This window comes from Astatotilapia calliptera, chromosome 18, assembly GCF_964374335.1.
Source record: "Astatotilapia calliptera chromosome 18, fAstCal68.1, whole genome shotgun sequence".
Taxonomy (NCBI): domain Eukaryota; kingdom Metazoa; phylum Chordata; class Actinopteri; order Cichliformes; family Cichlidae; genus Astatotilapia; species Astatotilapia calliptera.
The window spans coordinates 19,003,733-19,017,375 of NC_137439.1; the positions used below are offsets into that span (position 1 = coordinate 19,003,733).

The 13,643-nt window shown below is 40.1% G+C and overlaps 1 protein-coding gene across 3 annotated transcripts in view; it reads right to left on the reverse strand.

Moving 5' to 3' along the window:
• The window catches only part of LOC113010745 (histone-lysine N-methyltransferase 2C), a 94,594-nt gene that overhangs the window by 19,920 nt on the left and 61,031 nt on the right, over positions 1-13,643 (reverse strand). For all 3 annotated transcript variants that reach the window (XM_080292929.1, XM_080292928.1, XM_026149952.2), the window contains exons 18-33: positions 13,056-13,160; positions 12,784-12,965; positions 10,622-10,786; positions 10,411-10,517; positions 10,222-10,293; positions 9,888-10,100; positions 9,037-9,156; positions 8,692-8,817; positions 8,465-8,595; positions 5,407-5,599; positions 2,054-2,194; positions 1,496-1,528; positions 1,110-1,253; positions 874-1,015; positions 536-771; positions 257-330 (exon numbers count right to left, since the gene is read on the reverse strand). In XM_080292929.1, the coding sequence (XP_080149055.1) occupies positions 257-330; positions 536-771; positions 874-1,015; positions 1,110-1,253; positions 1,496-1,528; positions 2,054-2,194; positions 5,407-5,599; positions 8,465-8,595; positions 8,692-8,817; positions 9,037-9,156; positions 9,888-10,100; positions 10,222-10,293; positions 10,411-10,517; positions 10,622-10,786; positions 12,784-12,965; positions 13,056-13,160 (2,184 nt within the window). The remainder of the gene's footprint in view (positions 1-256; positions 331-535; positions 772-873; positions 1,016-1,109; positions 1,254-1,495; positions 1,529-2,053; positions 2,195-5,406; positions 5,600-8,464; positions 8,596-8,691; positions 8,818-9,036; positions 9,157-9,887; positions 10,101-10,221; positions 10,294-10,410; positions 10,518-10,621; positions 10,787-12,783; positions 12,966-13,055; positions 13,161-13,643) is intronic.

Genomic DNA, 13,643 nt, shown 5'->3' on the forward strand with positions numbered 1-13,643 from the left:
TACCAGGTAAAATGGCTTCCAGTAAACTTAATTACAGAGGCAATAGGGAGCTTTAATTCTGAGCAAGACTTCCGCTGTTAATTAGTTCATCAGAGAATGACTGCGTTTCAAACTGGTTTGGCAAAAGGCAACTGGCCAGATACACGAGTGTGCCTTTTGCATACTAGGTAAGTCTGTGCAGCTACTTTGGTGTCCTGCATTGTACAGTCTTTGATTTAATTGAAACTAAATGGGATAATTGAATCATTGATCTTACCACATATGGGGCCCTGTCTTGTGAACTAGCTTTCCTCCAAAGTTTTGCAATTTGCTTCACTCTTGTAGACCAGTCTAGGAAGAATAATGGAGAAAGTTGTCAAGTCAGCAGCTCTCAAAGTGCATACAAGGTATGGTTTGTACTGTATGACGTAATGCAGTCAGTATAAAAACAATAACCAGAAATGAGCAGAAATAACAGGAATGACAATGTAAACTGGACCATAAAAAACACAAACAGGAGAGAAAATGCCTTCAAGCTTTAGAGCTATATACCAACCTGGGTATTCTTCTTTAAGGTTGGGGAAATTGATATTAGTATATAGCACAGGAGCAACGGTGGCTAGTTCTCCAAGTGTCTCCTCCTTTTCCCACTTGAGTGTACTCCTTTGGGCATTTGACATGGCTTCAGTGTCCCCCTCGGGCAAAGAACCAGGGGGTGTAGGGCCAGGGCCATGGGTAGGGGTGGGCCATGGACCAACTGCCTCTCTAGGCATCTGATTAAACTTTCTTTCCCTGTAACACAAAGAACAGAAGCTCCAAAGTTATACTTTGCTGATTTTGCTGAGTAAAGAAAAAAAAAATGCATTAACAGTTGAAAGGGAAGCATGACTTTACCTCGGATTGTCAGTGAAAGGCATACGGTTGAGGGGAGAGAAATTTTCTGGGATGCAGGGCCCTGCTCCATGATTTGTAGGGAAGCGTTGGTTTGGTCCCATCATACCATTAATCATTGGCATTCTTGGAAACATGGGATTCCCTGAACACAAGATTTGCGAGGTGAAGTAGATGGAGATTTTAAAAACATTTTGTAATATTTTTATTTGATCAGGGCAAAATGACTAATGATGTACCTGCATTGGGGTGAGGCATGCTAGTGCCAGGTGTGGCAGGGAGGGGCCCTGGACCCTGGGGGTGAGGCACCTGTGGTGGTGGTTGGCTCGTGCTGGGGCTCAGGACTGCTGTGAAGAGATCCTCCACATCCTTTCCTTCCAGCTCTGAAAAAGTTTGACAGCTCAGTGTAAGCGTACATGTGTATGAAATGTAGTAGCATACAATGTCAGAGAACATCCCATTACTGCTTTTAAAGGAACCAGAACATTCATTACACTAATCTTTATAACATTATATTGGTGAAATTGGTTACAACACTTCATCATGAGTTTAGAGGTCAGTTATGCTGGGTGGGAAATAACTGGACCAAACTTAAGTTTTCACAAGAAAGATAAAAATTACAAACCTGGAATTTTGTAAAGTTTGCTGAGAATTGACTCTGAAAAACAAAGAATCAACAAAAACAGATTATTATTCATTTTGAAGTTCCAAAGCAAAGGGCCTTAAAGTTGCAAAACAAATTTCTACTAAAAGCCAGAAGAAGAAGATGGGCTTAATGCACAGAAACTTTCCACAGAACTAACTTTGATCCACTGTTCTCTACATTCCCAATGTACTAAAATGCCCGATAAATATTGGATAAATAGTTAGCTGACGGTTACAACAACGTTTCAGCTGTTTTACTTCACTTTTGTTGGAAACTGTGCGACCCAAAATCAAGAACAAAATGCTCCCATTGGAGCGCTTCATTTCAAGTTCACACAGGATGTCTTGTTTTCCTAAATCCCTAACAATGCCTGGACTTCGTCATCGCTGCCTGTATCACAGAATTTCTTGCGTGTTGTTAAATTAAATCACAATGAACTAAAACCAAAAGCAACAACCAACAATGGTTCTTAATCCCTGTGGGAAGTTCCTGTGTTAGAACTGTGGCTAAACATGGCGCCTGGTCTCCCACACTGACCATCAGTAACCATTTTGTCCAGCTCTGGGCTGAGAATGCCGTCCAGGGGTTCCTCTGAGAGGGTTCGAGGTGTTCTCCGGCCTGCCTGAGACTGGGGCGCCACTGGGGAACTGTCTGCCAGGGGCCCAATGTCCAGACCAGCTGTGGAAACACACAGTCAATGCAAAAACAAATCATAACACAGACACATGTGCACACATACACAGCAACCAACAAAATACTGAGCAAGAACGAGATCAGAAATATAGAACTGAAGTGTCATAACAGCCTGTGGAACACAACCAAGACCAAAGACTATACAATTACAGCTCCTTGGGGTTCCTGTATTGTTTTAAAGGAATGTTTTAGGATATGTGAAAGTTCAGACAGGTCAGACTAAATCTGATTAAAGGTACACAAAGTCTGAAGGAAAATGCTGTTCTAACCCCTACATTAGCCTTCCATTTAAGACCTTTCTTTTTAAAAGAAAGCCATGGAGCTTCTTTTGAAACATTTCTTTCAATTTGAATTACATAAGAATTTATCAAAGCACGACTACCAACATAACACACTCCTCTCCAACTAATGTCTGACACTTTAAAGTATTTAAATAATTTCTTCAACACAAAACTAAATACCAATACAAGGATGGTTGCAAACATTGGTTGGCAACAGCAGTACAAAAACGAAATTATATAAGCCCTTAGAATATTTCAGATAAATAAAGTATTTCTTTTTCTTCTTCCAAAGAATGAAGGACATGAACTGCAGATGCTTTTTGCCATAAAGCCACAGGAATGAGAACTGAGGATTTCACCGTCTTCAGGAATTAGAAGGACATTTGCCAAGGCCTCTTGTTCTAAACTGCTCATTTCTTGAATACTAGGATGTCCTTGCCAATTTGTTTCTCTGCTATCTTGGAGACATTTTCGATTAGGCAGATAAGAACTTGCGTTAGGGTATAGGAAGTTTCACAAACAAAGACCCACACACCATAGGCGCTTGAGTGAATACCGTGCACGGTGTTAGGTAAGCACTAAGAAGTTAATGAGTGTTAAAACAATCTGAAATGGTTGAGAAAAGGTTGGTGTGAAGCAGCTTGTATACATGCACACTTAAATAGAGACACGGAGACACTGTAAAAGGGGGAGAATGCACTAAAGCAAGGGATTAGTAGGCCAGAGCACCCTTACCAAAAGGAGGAGGTGAGCTGTCAACCTGGAAGGGGCAAAAATCAAGACCTACAAGAACCCAAAACCAGATCAAATGAGTGGGTGGAAAAAAAAAATAGTGAAGACAGCATAAGCACAACACACTTTAGATGATGCAAACAAAAAAGAAAACAAAAAAGGTGAACAAACAAAAAAATATTGTGATATTAAAAAATTATTAACGTAGTGAAAGCAAAAGATTGTTTCTATTTGGGGAAATTTCTAATTGAGGAGTGAAACTATTTTATATACCCACGGCTAGGTGACTATTAATAAAATCTTGCCACTGTGACTGCCTGTGAGATACATAACGCACCAGAGTCATTGCTTGGCTTTCCGAGCATTCCCAAGATGTCTGCATCAGTGTTCAGAACATCAGATAGATCAACTAATGGTTCCTCAGACGTCTCTGTAGATGCGGGGGGAAAAAGGAACAAAAGAACAAAAAAAGGAAGAAAACCAAACTGTCACAAATCATAATTGATGATGATGAACGGACATGAATGAGAGTTGGAACCATCTGTTTGGATGCCTCATGTAGAATTTGCTGTTAAAAATAAACATTAAAAAATGTCACAAATAAAATAAAAAAAAACTCCAAATGTACCATATCAGATGTATCTTTCCAAAGAATGTATACTAAAGAATAAGTTTAATTATATGAACTGTAAGGTTTTCTGTCTCATGGATTTCGTCAGTGAAGGCCTTGACTGATGTGAGTCATTCGACTTCTAGCTTTTTGTCTCGTAATATAGTCTCTTCTAATAATTTTCTATTTTCTTCCTTAAAAAGTTGAAGTAAAAGTGTAATAAATAAATAAATCACCATTTTTTAAAGTCACAGTTGTCAAGGTTCCAGTGTTTTATTTTACTGAACTGTTAAAACTGCTGAGTTTCTTTCTTTTAAATGAGGCACACCAGATTCTGAATGGCAAAAAAAATCTGCAACCCTCTCGGGAATCCAGTATTCATTACTGTCACTTCCCAAGTCATCATGATGCCTTTAAACACAATGACAGCCTATTAAGCAAACTAACCCTAGTTTATGACAAATTTGTCAAATCAAACAGTAATTTTGTAATAAAAATCAAATATTTCTCTCTAAGAGCCAGGTAATTACTAATTGTGAAGAACTTCATAGACGCGTGTTTTGTTCGATTCGTGCCAACATAAGAAGCTACCAAATGTCCAGATATGTGGACAGAGTGTATCAAGTTTGGGTATTTAAATAGGCTGGAACAAGACTGAAAATTGAATCAGCAATCATACCACATCCCTGTTCACCTGTCAGTGAAATGGTGGGATTGTTTGATTTCAAACACAATCTAAGTCTACTTCTGCTACAGTCATCAGTCTTGGACACATCTATTTGACTGGAGTGCAGGGAGCGGCTAACAATGTAAAGCTATGGCGCAAGTTACAAACTATCTGCACTGCGCTTTAAATAATAAATTAAACTACTGTTAGAATACTGGCAAGCTTCTAATCTTTAATTTTATGGCAGTTTTTTGCTAAAAACCTTTTCTATCTGGACTCAGTCCTGACAACACATTGCTATTATTCAGGATATTACACTTCTGTTTCTGGCTGTGCCATCCTTGAGGTCAGTATAAAGGGCATTTAAAATTTTTTGAAAAATTTAGAGAAAGATCAAGAGAGCAAGACACACACAGTGAGTGTAGCAAGACAGAGCGAGCTTGCAAAGAGAACAGAAACTGAAAGTTCGCTGTATTTACTTCGCTTTTGGAATTTAAGTATTCTTTAATTAGTTTAGCTTTAGTTGGAGCAGCAGTCGAGGGTCTGAATGCTAATTATCAGAGATTAACCTCCAACATTTTGGTCATGTATGAATGGGGAATATGCAATTTGAACATGTGTTCAGTAAACATGTTTCAAACCCATTCAGTTCTGCATGAAGCGGTTAATACTCTCATTGGGGACAAGTAAGTACAAGGGAGACAAAATTCATTAAAACTTCATGCAACATGGACTATATGCTGTTTTACCCTTTGCCAAACACCTGCATTGTTTCTTTAAAAGCACTGGCCAAGTTCAGAGCATGCTCTGTCTTTGGTCATATCAAATATTCAGTGCAGTACGATGCTTTGAATCAGTGAATATTACATCTCTTGCTGCGGAGAACCAAAGTAATGTATATACATACGTGCTGCTGCTGGTCTGGGGGGAATGGATGTTGTTGATGCGCTAAGCAGAGGGTCTGATGAGGGATCCAGAAAACTGCTAGTGGGATGCTTCCTCTCCACTTGGCTTTGTCCGTCTTCTAGTAATCCTGATTCGACCCCCTGTTGCCTGCTCTGCTTGCTTTTGTCTAGCAGGTCCTTTCCAAAGAAAGCCTCCTGAACATGAAAACACAGGACACCAGCCAGTGTCACCTAATTTTTCTTGACATCATTCTTAGAAAACCATCCGCATCCATTTAAACCCCATGTGAACTTAAGTGAAACAGAAAAGCTTAGAAACTAACAGCGAGGTTACTCTTGGCCTCACCTTATCGGGCCAACCTCCCCCAACCACTTACACCCATAAGTCATCTGCTGTCCTGCTGCACTGAGAAACTAAAAGCCCAACCTGGTGCTGTCTTAATAACTAATGAAATAAGCTTCACTGTGTTAGACCTTTAGGTTAGACTCAATATCCCCCGTCACCCCTGTACCATGGTGGGATAAAGAGCAGCACTGACAGCTGCCGGTGGCTTAATGCATCACATATCCATGTTTTAGCCAACACAAGGTGACAGACGGATACTAACTGGGGACACAGAGCCTTGGAGTTACATCCATGTTAAGCTATTGTGTGTCAATTCACAACTAAAATAGGGGCCAATTAAAGGGTATGATCAAAAACATCTATCCTCTAATATGAGTATCTTTGGGCTTTTCCCCTTTAAATAAAAATAATAAAAAAGGCTCACAGAAGGAGCACTAAGCACAATAGTTCTGCAACTGGTTTCAAGGCATTGTACTTGGATGCACTTGAAATCCCAACCTTCCCAAGGGTGAGATAAAACACATTTAACAGCCATTTCATGATGTGATCAGACAATCTGCACAGGAGAGGAACGTTTGCACAATAATATATATATATATATATATATATATATATATATATATATATATATATATATATATATATATATATTTTTTTTTTTTTTATAGGGGTGCAACGATATTCGTATCGATATTGAACCGTTCGATACAGTGCTTTCGGTTCGGTACGCATATGTATCGAACAATACAAAATTTGTAATTTATTTTTATCAACTTTCCTTCTGAGATGCTGTCTGTGTTGAGCGCTCAGTGAATCTGCGTTCGACTACTCCGCCTAGGCTGCACTGTCGAGCGCAGATCCACTGAGCGCTCAACACAGACAGCATCGTCAGAAGGAAGAGTGCAGGGCAAGCTAGTGAGACAGAAGTTAAGCTCTCCTTGCAACATGGCAAATTGAACCTCCCCCACCCTCATTCAGATCTGGCGTTTGGAATTATTTTGGTTTTCATGTGATGTATGACCCTGAAGGTAAGCGCGTCATGGACTAAAGTAAAACAGTATGTTGGATGTGCCACGCAATGCTCAATTACATGGGTGGGAACTAGTGTGTTAGCGCAGTTAGCTTGTTAACGTGTTGGCCGTCTAGCCCCATGCACGGGGCGATCAGGGGTAGCTCGTTAACGGAGATTTGCCGTGTTGTGGCGTTAAGGTCATTTCAACGAGATTAACCTGAAAGCACTAGTGGGAACACAACGAATATGACTGCACATTTACGCCGACATCATCCTAGTGCAAAGAAAAGTGGAAGCAGACAAAAACAACAAGCACACGCTTCAAACTTTACCCGAGTCATTTAGACAGCCGTTAGCACATGATTCTCCTTATGGGGATCTGATATGTTTAATATGCTGCTGAGAATATAGCCCAGAAGAAGCGTATAGTATAGCTTTTATTTTGGAAAGAGCCATTTCTCTGTAATAAACTCTCTTTTCCAAAGATGAGTGATTCCTCAATCAGATACAGGGCTCGCAAAATCGCTAGCCCGACGTCCCGGGGCTAGCGATTTTTCCAGTTGGGCTACCAAAATCTATCTCTGCCCTGCCCGTCGGCCTATCGTAGGAAGGAAAAATATATGTCAATGCTTTTGCATTCTTTCAGAAATGTAGCTGGGTAATTATGTCATTGGCATCGGTGAGCCACTGTCAATATGTGACATATTGAAATCGCGTTTGAATTTGCGCTTGTTTTTTGCTTCCACTTTGCAATCGTGCGAACTGTGTATAGAGAGCAACAGCACTGATCTGTGAGTGATGATAATTTGTGCACAAATTCCTCTGACATCGTCTTATTAATCGTTAGCTTACTATGCAAACATGACAAGTGAAATCTCCCGCAGCTTAAACATGTGAGAGGTTGATCGCGCAGAGAATCGCTGAGCTTTTGTGAGTCGGTGTGTAAAAGCAGCAGGATTTATATTTGACTACGATGACCTGGATGACTGAGAACCTTCACAGACAGATATATATTTCAGTTCTGCTGAGCCAAATAAGACAGGTCAGGGTGAAGAAGTGACAGCCAAAGAAAAGCTTACCACAAAACGGAAAAGTTATGACAAATCAGACTATAAGGCAAAAAGAAAGTGCAGCTTTATGGTTTCATGGACAAAAGAATTTCTGTGGCTGCAATATGACGAGCTAAATAACCAGGGCTGCACATAAGTGGTCCGCAGGTGCGCATTCGCTGTCAAAATAAAAAACACGCACAAGGGTTAGGGTTAAATTTAAAAACTGTACTTTTGAGTTAAAATATATATTTATAATTTTAATAAATGACAAATTAAAAAGGCATGAACATTTTTTTTGTATCGAAAAAATATCGAACCGTGACACCAAAGTATCGAACCTAACCTAACCGTGAATTTTGTGTATCGCTGCACCCCTTATATATATATATATATATATATATATATATATATATATATATATATATATATATATATATATATATATATATATATATATATATATAAAAACTTAATATCCATTTCCAAAATTAAAAAAAGAACAAAAAATAGAATCAAGAAGTAAATCTATAAAATAAATTCCTCCATGATAGATATACTCCACAAGGTTAGCGTGATATAGAAATGTAACAATATATTCAAATTCTGTATATACAAGCAAACAGTGATGGACGCTATCACGGACGGCAGACCTGCAGGTAGGTTGGAAATGCCTCCTCCAGTTTTGTCTTCTTCTTTCGATATCGTTTCTTTATTTTTTCTGGAACTTCCGGTCCGGGGGGCGTCTCATCAACAGGAGTTTCCGGCAGTGCCTCTGGCCAGCCTGTAATAAACAGAAAAAGTATAGCCACTCTCTTCTAGTTCTACAGTTATCTCTTATTTTGAAAGACAGATTCACATACAATTCTGGTGCACAAACCTTCATCTTTTCCAATGAGATTCTCCGACACAGAGCCAGAAGAATCTTTTCTGCAGAGGGATCGTTTAGCCTTGCCCGGACCTTGGCCTGGACGGCTTCTTTGACGGACCATGAACCCACCGATACCTTTTAAGAAGTTATAAGAAATATATTTATAATACATATAAACATTTTATTTGCAGTTATAAAGGTTACTTAATTTTCAATATTTTAAATATAGACTGTCCATTGTATTCAGCTTTCGGCAGAGAGGCCGTGAGATGGCAGTGCTTCGCTACAGCGTCGGCCATGTACTGCACCATTTTACGCTTCAGAGGAGCTGTCTCCTTCAATCAGGTGCCCTACCCGGCCGGTACGGTTTCCTCTTCCTCTTCTTGCCGCCGTCAGCCCCCTTGGAGTCATCTTCTGCTGGCTCTCGCTCCAGGCTTGAGTCAGACTTTGCCTCACAATCTAGGAGCTCCGCCTCTGTGAGAGAGAGACAGAGCACCCAGTGATGGTGAGTGACAGCCTTGCAGCAGAAAACATCCCAGCCAGGCCCCTCAGAACAATGCCAGGGTAAATTCTTTGTGAACTCCACTTAGTGGCAGAATATTAGCCAGATTGAAATTAAGTTCACCAGTCCCATTAATCAGGACGGCAATTTCCAGTGAGGCCCCACCTTCTCTTTTTGTAATCTCATTCCTAAAACATTTTATTAACTCTGAGTAAGAGGGAGAATTTCAATACATGTAAGTAAATATCACGCTAATTCTTTTACTATTAACTCAGGGGAAATCTATGCTTTTTGGCTAAATTTTAGTTTGGCGTCCAGTCACACCCTGCTTTGAATATTCATCTTTTATCCATCTACAGTTCCCTATACCTTTACTCATTAATCACATCTAGCTAGCTCTCGGCTCATGTTATAGCAGCCTTCACATCAAAATACAATATGTCATGTTGCTAGGCAACATGGCATGCAGCGATTGTAATTTTACACTGGGGTTAAAATGATACCTTTGGCTTTTCTAGGAATTACTGCTAATATTTTTTTTCTTTTATCCTACACAACCAAAAATATACAAAACACCAGCCGGCTGCTACATATTTACATATGTAAGTACATATGTAAGTAGATAAATACAGAAAATGTGATAACAGGGTTAAAACCTTGGATAATCATCTGAAAATAAAGACGCTTCTGTGAAGACATGTACCTCTGTTGTCCTCCATGTCTTCATCACGAGAGAGCTCTGAGAGGGGGTCGACTGGAGCCTGAAGCACTGCCACGCTGTTCTGGTTAATGATCTTCAACTTAAGTTTTGGTTTGGGCTTCCTCCGCCGTGACGCTGTAGCAGATAAGCTCTGGAGTTGGCAAAGTCCTGACTCTGTCAAACAAACACCATCCTGGGTGTAGGTCCTTGACAGATCTGAAACGACCAAAAAATGTTTGTGTGTAGTCAATAAACTGAGGTTGTGCAAGAAAACAAACAAACAAACAAAAGAACCCAAATTGATCGTTTGTTTTCTGTTGTTCTTTTGTGACCTTACCAATTTCTTTAGCCTTTGTGACAATCTGTGTTACTGGTAGTGGCTCAGTGGTGTCTCTGATCTTGGTCACAACTGTAGGAACACAACATAGCCGCCATTAAAACAAACAAATGTCACAATTAGGGTGCGTTGATTTCCTCTTTTTGTTGAAACAACAAAATATGTTTAGCAAAGTTATGGTGCTCCCACCTTTAGTGGTCTTGAAAGTTCGGCACATTGTACAGTCAAAGCTGTTGTCTGCAGCTTTTTCTATGTCTTCCTCTGAGTGGAGACTTTGACATGACGCATGAAACCATCTGCGTACACAAAAAAAAAACGTCTTGATAAGAACCAGTTATTTTAGGAAAATTGGTAGAGAATGATCCTCTAGAGCTGATAGGTTCGTAGAAAAACTACACACCTGTCACACTGGCGGCACTGCACGATGATTGTGCCTTCGCTGTAGTCCACCAAGCAAATTGGGCATGTTGAAAGGCTGGCACAGGGAGCACACAGGGTATAATTATTCTGCCACTCACACCTTAGGCCTGGGGTGGTGGCACCGCACTGCGTACAGGACACACACCTGCAGGAGACAGGAAGGACAGAGGTCATTTAACCCAGGTTACTTGAAAAGGGATAACACAGTTGTATCTGTGCTGCAAAATCCCTTCTCCTCCCTACACTGTCTTCATGATGCTAATATGAAAATATTTTCTTTGTTTCCATCGCAGTCCATAAACACTTGTTGTTTCTTTGTGTATCTGATAACGTACACCATTTTTAAACAGACGTAAGCAAGTAAGCATTACAAGGCAAACAGGAAAAGGTAAAACATGGTAAATTGCCTGCGCTGCTTGTAACAATAAACATGTTCAGTCATTTTCAGTAATTACTAGAGATGGCACGATACCACTTTTTTATGTCCGATACCGATATCATAAATTTGGATATCTGCCGATACCGATATGAATCCGATATGGTGTTTTTTAATCAACAAAACAGTTTTTTTTTTTAAATGTCTTGCTGCATTTTGTATAAGTTCATACTCAAGTTTAAAACAACAACTACACTAAAGCTATTCTGTTATACCTGTATGCAAAAAAAAATATTTCATAGTTCAGCAATACTGATCAATCTAATAAACTTAAACCTACACCATCCTCCCTATTCTGGTATTTTAAAGAGTACTTAGCGTAAATATTAAGCAACCTAACTAATAGGGTTCCAACTCCCAGCAACAACAAAAATAAATAAATAAAAAATAGGGAACCACCCCTCACACTCCACCTCATGATGCTTAATCGACGTAATCAACCTTAATTTGATGCAGTGTGAAAAAAAATGCACAGAAATCAATTATTTTTCAAGAAATATTAAATAGATTCAACATCTTTCTTCAACAAAATTGCAGACTGCACAGATGGTACCTTCCCAAAGGAAAAAGTACTAGGGCAGGGATAGCTCAGTAGGTAGAGTGGTGGCCCCATGATCGGAAGGTCGGGGGTTCGACTCCACTGAACGGCTACCCTGAGGTACCCCTGAGCAAGGTACCGTCGCTACACACTGCTCCCCGGGCGCTGCACTGGTGGCTGCCCACTGCTTCACTGGGTGAATGGGTTAAATGCAGAGGAACTATTTCCCTATGGGGACTAACACGCACACTTTACTTTACAAATAGCTTACTAGGGTATATATATTAGACTTAATAGTTACTATATACAGTAATTGACTTCTATTCATTTTACATCAAATTAAAACTTTGGGTGTCAGATAATTATTTATTAAAAGCTAGACATTTTAAATGAGAATAAGAAAGAAAAGTATGTCTTTGTGCCCCCTCTTCCCTGTTAATGCCCTATCGGCCCCCCTGGCTAAACTTTGCTAGATCCGCCCCTGCACAGTTACCAGCCATCAACTACGTAGAAAAAGATCCTCGAGTAGAAAGTAATATTAAATAAATTCTAACAACAGCTTATCAAGCTTAAACGTGCTGCTGTTGTTTATCCGCTGGTTTCCTCTTTCTGGTGCAAAGTGGGCCAAAAGCAAACTAGAGACACGGACTCGCAACAGAAAAGCCGATCAGCTGATCATTAAGCAGTTTCATGATTGAAGTAGCAGCAAGAAGAGGCAGTCACTTGTTAAGCTTAACGCAGGAAAGCTTTACAAACATTCAGAGATGGACTTACACACTTGCTTTACTTCTCTCGGGGATAACTTTGTCGGAGATGAAATGCCGGGTTGGTAGCAAAGCTCCAAATGCTATCCAGACCACCGACAGGTCCCGCATGCCACAGCCGCTCTATCACGTGATGCATACTTCTCCGACGTGCTAACGTTCTGAGGCGAGTTACGGCGTGTCGCAAGTTTTGTGAGCTGCTTTTGTGATATTTAATGGATCGGATTACATTTTTTATTTTTCTCCGATATCCAATCCAGTAATTTAGGTCAGTATCGGACCGATACCGATACGTAATATCGGATCGGTCCATCTCTAGTAATTACCACATTAAAGTTTAGTTTTAATTTAAATTACTGCCTGTCTGAAGCAAATTTTGGTGTAATGATCATAAAGCTACTCACCATTTGCACTTCCAGCTGTCCTTGGGAACATTTTGCAGTGGAGGGTCCAGGCAGTATGTGTGGTAGCTAATGTCACAGTCGTCACATAGCAGCAAGCGGCCAGGATCTGTGGCCTGACCACAGGCCTCACATACGGTACACTCCAGACAGCGCCAGCCTTTGCTTAGCACCACCTTGGTGATCTACGGGGAAATGACAAGGGGACAGTTTCATGTAGTTCAGTTTGCCAAATGCCATTTCTAATGTACAAACTCAATAGCGACATACTATACCTTAATGCCGACACAGAATGGATGGTAGCACTGGCCACACTGAGCACAGGCCAGAAGACGGCCCTCTGCACCAAGACCAAAACTCCCACACACCACGCACATGTCCTGAAAAGGAAGAAAGACACTGACTTTCCCAACTTCCCAAAGCAAGGTTTAGAAAAACCCCTAACACACTACCGCTTAAAACAAAACAAATGAAATCAAATAAAATCCGCAGCTGCTTAATTTCATTTTTTGCAGAATAGGAATTCCTGCCTATTGTCAAACTTTTTGTCAAGTCTGCTTGTCACATACAAAGGTATTTATATTTTTAAAAAAACGCTTTTGTAAGAGACTGGCATGTTGATGTGCTGGTCCTTGCAGAGCTACATGTTGTAGCTGTCTACTGTCACCAGGGGGCAGCGTCAAAATATGTGGAACAACCCATAATTTGGGCTGTTCTTGTTATTGTTTGTGCAGTTGTCATTCCTTTAGCTTAGCTACTGAAGTGCAGAACAAAGATGTGACAATATACATATGCAATAACATACTTTTCTAAAGTGAAATGAAACTCAATTTAAAAAAAGAAAGAAAACTGCCTACTGCAGC